We start from the raw sequence: 13,894 nt of genomic DNA, 5'->3' as shown, positions 1-13,894 counted from the left end.
GCCCCCTGCAGGACAGAGGAGACATGACGCCACATGTAATACACTATAGACACAGCGCCCCCTGCAGGACAGAGGAGACATGACGCCACATGTAATATACTATAGACACAGCGCCCCCTGCAGGACAGAGGAGACATGACGCCACATGTAATATACTATAGACACAGCGCCCCCTGCAGGACAGAGGAGACATGACACCACATGTAATACACTATAGACACAGCGCCCCCTGCAGGACAGAGGAGACATGACACCACATGTAATATACTATAGACACAGCGCCCCCTGCAGGACAGAGGAGACATGACACCACATGTAATATACTATAGACACAGCGCCCCCTGCAGGACAGAGGAGACATGACGCCACATGTAATACACTATAGACACAGCGCCCCCTGCAGGACAGAGGAGACATGACGCCACATGTAATACTATAGACAATGGTGAGTGATGAGCGGCAAGTTTTGGGAGGGGGGGGGGGGGCCGCACCTGTGGATGAGCGGAGATCTCCGGCACACTCGGCTGATGAAGTATTTCTGGTACGGATCGGTGAAGTATCCCATGGAGGCGGTGGAGGCCTTACTGACAGTACTGAAGTCATTGGTGCTCTGAACCTGAGGAGACACCATGTAAGCCGGAACCAATGAGAGACCCCCAGGAGCAGAGAGCCGGCCACACCATGGGGGCCACAGATACCCAGACCCAGTTAACTAAGACCACCCTGCACCAGGAGCCGAGACCCCTTAGGCACAACTATATGAGATCAGGAGACAGGAGGCACAGAACCATCAAGGACCCCCCAAACCCAAGGACCACCACAACCTGAAGGACCCGCCAAACCCAAGACCCCCCCCCACACCCTAAAGGTCCTGCCAAACCCAAGGACCCGCCAAACCCAAGGACCCCCACACCCTGAAGGACCCGCCAAACCCAAGGACCCCCACACCCTGAAGGACCCGCCAAACCCAAGGACCCCCACACCCTGAAGGTCCTGCGAAACCCAAGGATCCGCCAAACCCAAGGACCCCCACACCCTGAAGGACCCACCAAACCCAAGGACCCCCACACCCTGAAGGACCCACCAAACCCAAGGACCCCCACACCCTGAAGGACCCGCCAAACCCAAAGACCCCCACACCCTGAAGGACCCGCCAAACCCAAAGACCCCCACACCCTGAAGGACCCGCCAAACCCAAAGACCCCCAAACCCTGAAGGACCCGCCAAACCCAAAGACCCCCACACCCTGAAGGTCCTGCCAAACCCAAAGACCCCCACACCCTAAAGGTCCTGCCAAACCCAAGGACCCGCCAAACCCAAGGACCCCCACACCCTGAAGGACCCGCCAAACCCCCCCACAGCCCCCAGAACTCACACAGACATCACTCTTCATTCTGCAGGGTGTCAGGTCGCAGAGACTTCCAGCAGGACGGCCCAATCCTGACCGAAACATAGAAAACATGTCAGCAAACTGCACTGAAGACTGATAGACACAAGCCCCGCCTCCTCACACAGACCACACCCAGATACAAGCCCCGCCTCCTCCTCACTGACCACACCTCCTAATCCCAGGTACAAGTTCCGCCTCCTCATGCTCACCACACCTTCTACACTAGGGTAGAAGCCCCTCCTCTCACTGACCACACCCCCTTCAGCGGGGAACAAGGCCCGCCTCCTACCTGTGCAACCAGGAAATGTGTCCCCCCCTACTGAGAGTATACAGCCCTGAGATACACACTGTGTGCAACCAGGAAATGTAACCCCCGCCCCCCCCAACTACTGAGAGACTATACAGCCACAAGATATACACGGTGTGCAACCAGGAAATGTGTCCCCATTACTGAGTATACAGCCCCGAGATATACACAGTGTGCAACCAGGAAATGTGTCTTCCCCCCCCCACTACTGAGTATACAGCCCCAAGATATACACTGTGTGCAGCCAGGAAATGTGTCCCCGCCCCCCAACACTTCTGAGTATACAGCGCCGAGATATACACTGTGTGCAACCAGGAAATGTGTCCCCCCCCCACTACTGAGAGTATACAGCCCCGAAATATACACTGTGTGCAACCAGAAAATGTGTCCCCCCCCCACTACTGAGAGTATACAGCCCTGAGATATACACTGTGTGCAACCAGGAAATGTGTCCCCACTACTGAGAGTATACAGCCCTGAGATATACAATGTGTGCAACCAGGAAATGTGTCCCAACTACTGAGAGAGTATACAGCCCAAAGATATACACTGTGTGCAACCAGGAAATGTGTCCCCACTACTGAGTATACAGCCCTGAGATACACACTGTATGCAACCAGGAAATGTGTCCCCAGAGAGTATACAGCCCCGAGATACACACTGTGCACAACCAGGAAATGTGTCCCCACTACTGAGTATACAGCCCTGAGATATACACTGTGTGCAACCAGGAAATGTGTCCCCCCCCACTACTGAGATATACAATGTGTGCAACCAGGAAATGTGTCCCCACTACTGAGTATACAGCCCTGAGATATACAATGTGTGCAACCAGGAAATGTGTCCCCACTACTGAGAGATTATACAGCCCTGAGATATACACTGTGTGCAACCAGGAAATGTGTCCCCACTACTGAGAGAGTATACAGCCCAAAGATATACACTGTGTGCAACCAGGAAATGTGTCCCCACTACTAAGAGTATACAGCCTGAGATATACTGTGTGCAACCAGGAAATGTGTCCCCACTACTGAGAGAGTATACAGCCCTGAGATATTCACTGTGTGCAACCAGGAAATGTGTCCCCACTACTGAGAGAGTATACAGCCCTGAGATATACACTGTGTGCAACCAGGAAATGTGTCCCCCCCACTACTAAGAGAGTATACAGCCCTGAGATATACACTGTGTGCAACCAGGAAATGTGTCCCCACTACTGAGTATACAGCCCCGAGATATACACTGTGTGCAACCAGGAAATGTGCCCCCCCCCCACTACTAAGAGAGTATACAGCCCCAAGATATACACTGTGTGCAACCAGGAAATGTGTCCCCACTACTGAGAGAGTATACAGCCCCCAGATACACACTGTGTGCAACCAGGAAATGTGCCCCCCCCCACTACTAACATACCTCCCAACTTTTGCAAAGAGCAAAGAGGGACATGTGTGCCGCGGTCCCCATAGCCACGCCCCCCATAGCGACCCTCCATAGCCACGCCCCCATAGCAACCCTCCATAGCCACTCCCCTACAGTCACCACATGCTGCTGACTGAATAGTGCCTTATATAGTATCCAATCCCCCCAAAAATGCCCTATATAGTATCCAATCCCCCATTATAGTGCCCCACATAGTATCCAATGCCCCCACATATGCCCCACATAGTATCCAATGCCCCCACATATGCCCCACATAGTATCCAATGCCCCCATATATGCCCCACATAGTATCCAATCCCGCACATAGTGCCCAATCCCCCACATAGAATCCAATCCCCCATATAGTGCCCCACATAGTGTCCAATCCCCCACATAGTATCCAATGCCCCCATATAGTGCCCCACATAGTAGCCAATGCCCCCATATAGAGCCCCACATAGTATCCAATGCCCCCATATAGTGCCCCACATAGTAGCCAGTCCCCCATATATGCCCCACATAGTAGCCAATCCCCACATATATGCCCCACATAGTAGCCAATCCCCCACATATGCCCCACATAGTATCCAATGCCCCCATATATGCCCCACATAGTATCCAATCCCGCACATAGTGCCCAATCCCCCACATAGAATCCAATCCCCCATATAGTGCCCCACATAGTGTCCAATCCCCCACATAGTATCCAATGCCCCCATATAGTGCCCCACATAGTAGCCAATGCCCCCATATAGAGCCCCACATAGTATCCAATGCCCCCATATAGTGCCCCACATAGTAGCCAGTCCCCCATATATGCCCCACATAGTAGCCAATCCCCATATATGCCCACATAGTAGCCAATCCCCCATATATGCACCACATAGTAGCCAATGCCCCCATATAGTGCCCCACATAGTAGCCTATGCCCCACATAGTAGCCAATGCCCCCATATATGCCCCACATAGTAGCCAATCCCCATATAGTGCCCACATAGTAGCCAATCCCCATATAGTGCCCACATAGTAGCCAATCCCCATATAGTGCCCACATAGTAGCCAATCCCCATATAGTGCCCCACAGAGTAGCCAATACCCCCCATTTGTGTGGCCCCAGCGGAAAAAACAAAAAAACAGTAACTCACCTGTCCTCCGGTCCCAGCAGCTCCTCTCCCGGCAGAGCGCGCACTCCCGTCATCCTCCGGGGCGGGCAGAGGGGTATACAGACACTGACTGTGCCGGAAGTGACCTGCAGCCTCCATCATGAATCACTTCCGATACAGTCAGTGTCTCTGTACCCCGCTGCCCGCCCCGGAGGATGACGGGAGTGCGCGCTCTGCCGGGAGAGGAGCTGCTGGGACCGGAGGACAGGTGAGTTACTGGTTTATTGTTTTTTTCGCTGGGGCCACATATATTGCGGGACACGGGGGGCCGTTCCGGGACCGCGGGACAGCACCCCGAAAACGGGACTGTCCCGCGAAATCCGGGACGGTTGGGAGGTATGCTACTAAGAGAGTATACAGCCCCAAGATATACACTGTGTGCAACCAGGAAATGTGTCCCCCCCACTACTGAGTATACAGCCCTGAGATATACACTGTGCGTAACCAGGAAATGTGTCCCCACTACTGAGAGTATACAGCCCCAAGATAAACACTGTGTGCAACCAGGAAAGTGTCCCCACTACTGAGAGAGTATACAGCCCTGAGATATACAATGTGCGCAACCAGGAAATGTGTCCCCACTACTGAGAGAGTAAACAGCCCCAAGATATACACTGTGTGCAACCAGGAAATGTGTCCCCCCCACTACTAAGGGAGTATAGAGCCCTGAGATATACACTGTGTGCAACCAGGAAATGTGTCCCCACTACTGAGAGTATACAGCCCCAAGATAAACACTGTGTGCAACCAGGAAATGTGTCCCCACTACTGAGAGAGTATACAGCCCTGAGATATACAATGTGCGCAACCAGGAAATGTGTCCCCACTACTGAGAGAGTAAACAGCCCCAAGATATACACTGTGTGCAACCAGGAAATGTGTCCCCCCCACTACTAAGAGAGTATACAGCCCTGAGATATACACTGTGTGCAACCAGGAAATGTGTCCCCCCCACTACTGAGTATACAGCCCTGAGATATTCACTGTGTGCAACCAGGAAATGTGTCCCCACTACTGAGTATAAAGCCCTGAGATATACAATGTGTGCAACCAGGAAATGTGCCCCCCCCCCCCCCCCCACCACCACTACTAAGAGAGTATACAGCCCCAAGATATACACTGTGTGCAACCAGGAAATGTGTCCACCCCACTACTAAGAGAGTATACAGCCCTGAGATATACACTGTGTGCAACCAGGAAATGTGTCCCCCCCACTACTAAGAGAGTATACAGCCCTGAGATATACACTGTGTGCAACCAGGAAATGTGTCCCCCCCACTACTGAGTATACAGCCCTGAGATATTCACTGTGTGCAACCAGGAAATGTGTCCCCACTACTGAGTATAAAGCCCTGAGATATACAATGTGTGCAACCAGGAAATGTGCCCCCCCCCCCCCCACCACTACTAAGAGAGTATACAGCCCCAAGATATACACTGTGTGCAACCAGGAAATGTGTCCCCACTACTGAGTATACAGCCCCAAGATATACACTGTGTGCAACCAGGAAATGTGCCCCCCCCCACTACTAAGAGAGTATACAGCCATGAGATATACACTGTGTGCAACCAGGAAATGTGTCCCCACTACTGAGAGTATACAGCCCTGAGATATACACTGTGTGCAACCAGGAAATGTGTCCCCACTACTGAGTATACAGCCCTGAGATACACACTGTGTGCAACCAGGAAATGTGTCCCCAGAGAGTATACAGCCCCAAGATATACACTGTGTGCAACCAGGAAATGTGTCCCCCCCCCCACTACTAAGAGAGTATACAGCCCCAAGATATACACTGTGTGCAACCAGGAAATGTGTCCCCCCCACTACTGAGTATACAGCCCTGAGATATACACTGTGTGTAACCAGGAAATGTGTCCCCACTACTGAGAGAGTATACAGCCCCAAGATATACACTGTGTGCAACCAGGAAATGTGTCCCCCCCACTACTGAGTATACAGCCCTGAGATACACACTGTGTGCAACCAGGAAATGTGTCCCCACTACTAAGAGTATACAGCCCTGAGATATACACTGTGTGCAACCAGGAAATGTGTCCCCACTACTGAGAGAGTATACAGCCCTGAGATATACACTGTGTGCAACCAGGAAATGTGTCCCCCCCACTACTGAGTATACAGCCCTGAGATACTCACTGTGTGCAACCAGGAAATGTGTCCCCACTACTGAGAGAGTATACAGCCCAAAGATATACACTGTGTGCAACCAGGAAATGTGTCCCCACTACTGAGTATACAGCCCTGAGATACACACTGTGTGCAACCAGGAAATGTGTCCCCAGAGAGTATACAGCCCCAAGATATACACTGTGTGCAACCAGGAAATGTGTCCCCCCCCCCCCCCCACTACTAAGAGAGTATACAGCCCCAAGATATACACTGTGTGCAACCAGGAAATGTGTCCCCCCCACGACTGAGTATACAGCCCTGAGATATACACTGTGTGTAACCAGGAAATGTGTCCCCACTACTGAGAGAGTATACAGCCCAAAGATATACACTGTGTGCAACCAGGAAATGTGTCCCCCCCAATACTAAGAGTATACAGCCCTGAGATACACACTGTGTGCAACCAGGAAATGTGTCCCCCCCACTACTGAGTATACAGCCCTGAGATATACACTGTGTGTAACCAGGAAATGTGTCCCCACTACTGAGAGAGTATAGAGCCCTGAGATATACACTGTGTGCAACCAGGAAATGTGTCCCCCCCACTACTAAGAGAGTATAGAGCCCTGAGATATACACTGTGTGCAACCAGGAAATGTGTCCCCCCCACTACTAAGAGTAAACAGCCCTGAGATATACAATGTGTGCAACCAGGAAATGTGTCCCCACTACTAAGAGAGTATACAGCCCTGAGATATTAACTGTGTGCAACCAGGAAATGAGTCCCCACTACTGAGAGAGTATACAGCCCCAAGATATACACTGTGTGCAACCAGGAAATGTGTCCCCCACCACTACTAAGAGTATACAGCCCTGAGATATATACTGTGTGCAACCAGGAAATGTGTCCCCACTACTGAGAGAGTATACAGCCCTGAGATATACACTGTGTGCAAACAGGAAATGTGTCCCCCCCCCAATACTAAGAGTATACAGACCTGAGATATACAATGTGTGCAACCAGGAAATGTGTCCCCACTACTAAGAGAGTATACAGCCCCAAGCTATACACTGTGTGCAACCAGGAAATGTGTCCCCACTACTGAGAGAGTATACAGCCCTGAGATATACACTGTGTGCAACCAGGAAATGTGTCCCCACTACTGAGAGAGTATACAGCCCCGAGATATACACTGTGTGCAACCAGGAAATGTGTCCCCACTACTGAGTATACAGCCCCGAGATATACACTGTGTGCAACCAGGAAATGTGTCCCCACTACTGAGTATACAGCCCCGAGATATACACTGTGTGCAACCAGGAAATGTGTCCCCACTACTGAGAGAGTATACAGCCCAAAGATATACACTGTGTGCAACCAGGAAATGTGTCCCCACTACTGAGTATACAGCCCTGAGATATACACTGTGTGCAACCAGGAAATGTGTCCCCACTACTGAGAGAGTATACAGCCCAAAGATATACACTGTGTGCAACCAGGAAATGTGTCCCCACTACTGAGTATACAGCCCTGAGATATACACTGTGTGCAACCAGGAAATGTGTCCCCACTACTGAGAGAGTATACAGCCCTGAGATACACACTGTGTGCAACCAGGAAATGTGTCCCCACTACTGAGAGAGTATACAGCCCTGAGATATACAATGTGTGCAACCAGGAAATGTGTCCCCACTACTGAGAGAGTATACAGCCCTGAGATATACACCGTGTGCAACCAGGAAATGTGTCCCTATTACTGAAAGATACAGTATATACACACGGACATCCTCCTCCTAACTACCGCATCTGAGTAACCACAACTCCCAGCACAGTCCTGCATGCAACCGCACATGTCACTCACCCCGGTCCGGAGCGCTAATCCTTCCCCACATCACAGAGAACAAACAATAAGTTCCGCTGCTGAAGATTTATAACGGAGACTGAGAAGCAGCGGCCCCTAGTGGTGACACCAGGATATTACAGCAGTCAGGAGGAGACACGTCCAGGCTGAGGAGCAGCGGCCTCTAGTGGTGACACCAGGATATTACAGCAGTCAGGAGACACGTCCAGGCTGAGGAGCAGCGGCCTCTAGTGGTGACACCAGGACATTACAGCAGTCAGGAGGAGACACGTCCAGGCTGAGGAGCAGCGGCCTCTAGTGGTGACACCAGGATATTACAGCAGTCAGGAGACACGTCCAGGCTGAGGAGCAGCGGCCTCTAGTGGTGACACCAGGACATTACAGCAGTCAGGAGACACGTCCAGGCTGAGGAGCAGCGACCTCTAGTGGTGACACCAGGATATTACAGCAGTCAGGAGACACGTCCAGGCTGAGGAGCAGCGGCCTCTAGTGGTGACACCAGGACATTACAGCAGTCAGGAGGAGACACGTCCAGGCTGAGGAGCAGCGGCCTCTAGTGGTGACACCAGGATATTACAGCAGTCAGGAGACACGTCCAGGCTGAGGAGCAGCGACCTCTAGTGGTGACACCAGGATATTACAGCAGTCAGGAGACACGTCCAGGCTGAGGAGCAGCGGCCTCTAGTGGTGACACCAGGATATTACAGCAGTCAGGAGGAGACACGTCCAGGCTGAGGAGCAGCGGCCTCTAGTGGTGACACCAGGACATTACAGCAGTCAGGAGGAGACACGTCCAGGCTGAGGAGCAGCGACCTCTAGTGGTGACACCAGGACATTACAGCAGTCAGGAGACACGTCCAGGCTGAGGAGCAGCGGCCTCTAGTGGTGACACCAGGACATTACAGCAGTCAGGAGACACGTCCAGGCTGAGGAGCAGCGGCCTCTAGTGGTGACACCAGGACATTACAGCAGTCAGGAGGAGACACGTCCAGGCTGAGGAGCAGCGACCTCTAGTGGTGACACCAGGATATTACAGCAGTCAGGAGACACGTCCAGGCTGAGGAGCAGCGACCTCTAGTGGTGACACCAGGACATTACAGCAGTCAGGAGACACGTCCAGGCTGAGGAGCAGTGACCTCTAGTGGTGACACCAGGACATTACAGCAGTCAGGAGACACGTCCAGGCTGAGGAGCAGCGGCCTCTAGTGGTGACACCAGGACATTACAGCAGTCAGGGGGAGACACGTCCAGGCTGAGGAGCAGCGGCCTCTAGTGGTGACACCAGGATATTACAGCAGTCAGGAGACACGTCCAGGCTGAGGAGCAGCGGCCCTCTAGTGGTGACACCAGGACATTACAGCAGTCAGGGGGAGACACGTCCAGGCTGAGGAGCAGCGGCCTCTAGTGGTGACACCAGGATATTACAGCAGTCAGGAGACACGTCAAGGCTGAGGAGCAGCGGCCTCTAGTGGTGACACCAGGATATTACAGCAGTCAGGAGGAGACACGTCCAGGCTGAGGAGCAGCGGCCTCTAGTGGTGACACCAGGACATTACAGCAGTCAGGGGGAGACACGTCCAGGCTGAGGAGCAGCGGCCTCTAGTGGTGACACCAGGATATTACAGCAGTCAGGAGGAGACACGTCCAGGCTGAGGAGCAGCGGCCTCTAGTGGTGACACCAGGATATTACAGCAGTCAGGAGACACGTCCAGGCTGAGGAGCAGCGGCCTCTAGTGGTGACACCAGGATATTACAGCAGTCAGGAGGAGACACGTCCAGGCTGAGGAGCAGCGACCTCTAGTGGTGACACCAGGATATTACAGCAGTCAGGAGACACGTCCAGGCTGAGGAGCAGCGACCTCTAGTGGTGAACCAGGATATTACAGCAGTCAGGGGGAGACACGTCCAGGCCTGAGGAGCAGCGACCTCTAGTGGTGACACCAGGATATTAGCAGCAGTCAGGGGAGACACGTCCAGGCTGAGGAGCAGCGGACCTCTAGTGGTGACACCAGGACTATTACAGCAGTCCAGGGAGACACGTCCAGGCTGAGGAGCAGCGACCTCTAGTGGTGACACCAGGATATTACAGCAGTCAGGAGGGACACGTCCAGGCTGAGGAGCAGCGGCCTCTAGTGGTGACACCAGGATATTACAGCAGTCAGGAGACACGTCCAGGCTGAGGAGCAGCGGCCTCTAGTGGTGACTACCAGGATATTACAGCAGTCAGGAGGAGACACGTCCAGGCTGAGGAGCAGCGGCCTCTAGTGGTGACACCAGGATATTACAGCAGTCAGGAGACACGTCCAGGCTGAGGAGCAGCGGCCTCTAGTGGTGACACCAGGATATTACAGCAGTCAGGAGGAGACACGTCCAGGCTGAGGAGCAGCGGCCTCTAGTGGTGACACCAGGATATTACAGCAGTCAGGAGACACGTCCAGGCTGAGGAGCAGCGGCCTCTAGTGGTGACACCAGGACATTACAGCAGTCAGGAGGAAACACGTCCAGGCTGAGGAGCAGCGGCCTCTAGTGGTGACACCAGGATATTACAGCAGTCAGGAGACACGTCCAGGCTGAGGAGCAGCGACCTCTAGTGGTGACACCAGGATATTACAGCAGTCAGGAGACACGTCCAGGCTGAGGAGCAGCGGCCTCTAGTGGTGACACCAGGACATTACAGCAGTCAGGAGACACGTCCAGGCTGAGGAGCAGCGACCTCTAGTGGTGACACCAGGATATTACAGCAGTCAGGAGACACGTCCAGGCTGAGGAGCAGCGGACCTTCTAGTGGTGACACCAGGATATTACAGCAGTCAGGGGAGACACGTCCAGGCTGAGGAGCAGCGACCTCTAGTGTTGACACCAGGATATTACAGCATTCAGGAGACACGTCCAGGCTGAGGAGCAGCAGCGGCCTCTAGTGGTGACACCAGGACATTACAGCAGTCAGGAGACACGTCCAGAGCTGAGGAGCAGCGACCTCTAGTGGTGACACCAGGACTTACAGCAGTCAGGAGACACGTCCAGGCTGAGGAGCAGCGCCTCTAGTGGTGACACCAGGACATACAGCAGTCAGGAGACACGTCCAGGCTGAGGAGCAGCGGCCTCTAGTGGTGACACCAGGATATTACAGCAGTCCAGGAGAGACCGTCCAGGCTGAGGAGCAGCGGCCTCTAGTGGTGACACCAGGATATTACAGCAGTCGGAGGAGACACGTCCAGGCTGAGGAGCAGCGGCCTCTATGGTGACACCAGGACATTACAGCAGTCAGGAGACACGTCCAGGCTGAGGAGCAGCGACCTCTAGTGGTGACACCAGGATATTACAGCAGTCAGGAGACACGTCCAGGCTGAGGAGCAGCGGCCTCTAGTGGTGACACCAGGATATTACAGCAGTCAGGAGACACGTCCAGGCTGAGGAGCAGCGGCCTCTAGTGGTGACACCAGGATATTACAGCAGTCAGGGGGAGACACGTCCAGGCTGAGGAGCAGCGACCTCTAGTGGTGACACCAGGATATTACAGCAGTCAGGGGGAGACACGTCCAGGCTGAGGAGCAGCGACCTCTAGTGGTGACACCAGGATATTACAGCAGTCAGGAGGAGACACGTCCAGGCTGAGGAGCAGCGGCCTCTAGTGGTGACACCAGGACATTACAGCAGTCAGGAGACACGTCCAGGCTGAGGAGCAGCGGCCTCTAGTGGTGACACCAGGACATTACAGCAGTCAGGAGACACGTCCAGGCTGAGGAGCAGCGACCTCTAGTGGTGACACCAGGATATTACAGCAGTCAGGAGACACGTCCAGGCTGAGGAGCAGCGGCCTCTAGTGGTGACACCAGGACATTACAGCAGTCAGGAGACACGTCCAGGCTGAGGAGCAGCGGCCTCTAGTGGTGACACCAGGACATTACAGCAGTCAGGAGACACGTCCAGGCTGAGGAGCAGCGGCCTCTAGTGGTGACACCAGGATATTACAGCAGTCAGGAGGAGACACGTCCAGGCTGAGGAGCAGCGACCTCTAGTGGTGACACCAGGATATTACAGCAGTCAGGAGGAGACACGTCCAGGCTGAGGAGCAGCGGCCTCTAGTGGTGACACCAGGACATTACAGCAGTCAGGAGACACGTCCAGGCTGAGGAGCAGCGGCCTCTAGTGGTGACACCAGGACATTACAGCAGTCAGGAGACACGTCCAGGCTGAGGAGCAGCGACCTCTAGTGGTGACACCAGGATATTACAGCAGTCAGGAGACACGTCCAGATCTGAGGAGCAGCGGCCTCTAGTGGTGACACCAGGACATTACAGCAGTCAGGAGACACGTCCAGGCTGAGGAGCAGCGGCCTCTAGTGGTGACACCAGGATATTACAGCAGTCAGGAGACACGTCCAGGCTGAGGAGCAGCGGCCTCTAGTGGTGACACCAGGATATTACAGCAGTCAGGAGACACGTCCAGGCTGAGGAGCAGCGCCTCTAGGTGGTGACAGCCAGGATATACAGCAGTCAGAGACACGTCAGGCTGAGGAGCAGCGGCCTCTAGTGGTGACACAGGATATATACAGCAGTCAGAGACACGTCCAGGCTGAGGAGCAGCGACCTCTAGTGGTGACACCAGGACATTACAGCAGTCAGGAGACACGTCCAGGCTGAGGAAGCAGCGGCCTCTAGTGGTGACACCAGGACATTACAGCAGTCAGGAGACACGTCCAGCTGAGGAGCAGCGACTCTAGTGGTGACACCAGGACATTACAGCAGTCAGGAGGAGACCCGGTCCAGGCTGAGGAGCAGCGACCTATAGTGGTGACACCAGGACATTACAGCAGTCAGGAGACACGTCCCAGGCTGAGGAGCAGCGGCCTCTAGTGGTGACACCAGGATATTACAGCAGTCAGGGAGGAAGACACGTCCAGGCTGAGGAGCAGCGACCTCTAGTGTGACACCAGGATATTACAGCAGTCAGGAGGAGACACGTCCAGGCTGAGGAGCAGCGGCCTATAGTGGTGACACCAGGACTTACAGCAGTCAGGAGACACGTCCAGGCTGAGTGATCAGCGGCCTCTAGTGGTGACACCAGCCACATTACAGCAGTCAGGAGGAGACAGGTCCAGGCTGAGGAGCAGCGACCTCTAGTGGTGACACCAGGATATTACAGCAGTCAGGAGACACGTCCAGGCTGAGGAGCAGCGACCTCTAGTGGTGACACCAGGATATTACAGCAGTCAGGGAGAAGACACGTCCAGGCTGAGGAGCAGCGACCTCTAGTGGTGACACCAGGATATTACAGCAGTCAGAGACACGTCCAGGCTGAGGAGCAGCGGCCTCTAGTGGTGACACCAGGATATTACAGCAGTCAGGAGACACGTCCAGGCTGAGGAGCAGCGGCCTCTAGTGGTGACACCAGGATATTACAGCAGTCAGGAGGAGACACGTCCAGGCTGAGGAGCAGTGACCTCTAGTGGTGACACCAGGATATTACAGCAGTCAGGAGGAGACAGGTCCAGGCTGAGGAGCAGCGACCTCTAGTGGTGACACCAGGACATTACAGCAGTCAGGAGACACGTCCAGGCTAAGGAGCAGTGGCTTCCAGTGGTGACACCAGGATATTACAGCAGTCAGGGGGAGACACGTC

At 54.0% G+C, this 13,894-nt stretch overlaps 1 protein-coding gene across 4 annotated transcripts in view; it reads right to left on the bottom strand.

Annotated features, from left to right (window-relative positions):
* Positions 1 to 8,323, bottom strand: part of LCMT2 (leucine carboxyl methyltransferase 2) — a 42,948-nt gene extending 34,625 nt beyond the window's left edge. For 3 of the 4 annotated variants that reach the window (XM_069969276.1, XM_069969277.1, XM_069969278.1), the window contains exons 1-3: positions 8,273 to 8,323; positions 1,376 to 1,440; positions 492 to 616 (exon numbers count right to left, since the gene is read on the bottom strand). In XM_069969276.1, the coding sequence (XP_069825377.1) occupies positions 492 to 616; positions 1,376 to 1,440; positions 8,273 to 8,303 (221 nt within the window). In that variant the 5' untranslated portion in view covers positions 8,304 to 8,323. Of the gene's footprint in view, positions 1 to 491; positions 617 to 1,375; positions 1,441 to 8,191; positions 8,213 to 8,272 lie in introns of those variants that run through there. The other variant, XM_069969279.1, reaches the window with a different exon arrangement.
* Between the last annotated feature and the right edge of the window lie 5,571 nt (positions 8,324 to 13,894).

This window comes from Dendropsophus ebraccatus, chromosome 5 (assembly GCF_027789765.1).
Source record: "Dendropsophus ebraccatus isolate aDenEbr1 chromosome 5, aDenEbr1.pat, whole genome shotgun sequence".
NCBI lineage: Eukaryota > Metazoa > Chordata > Amphibia > Anura > Hylidae > Dendropsophus > Dendropsophus ebraccatus.
This window is presented reverse-complemented; position numbering and strand designations above follow the sequence as displayed.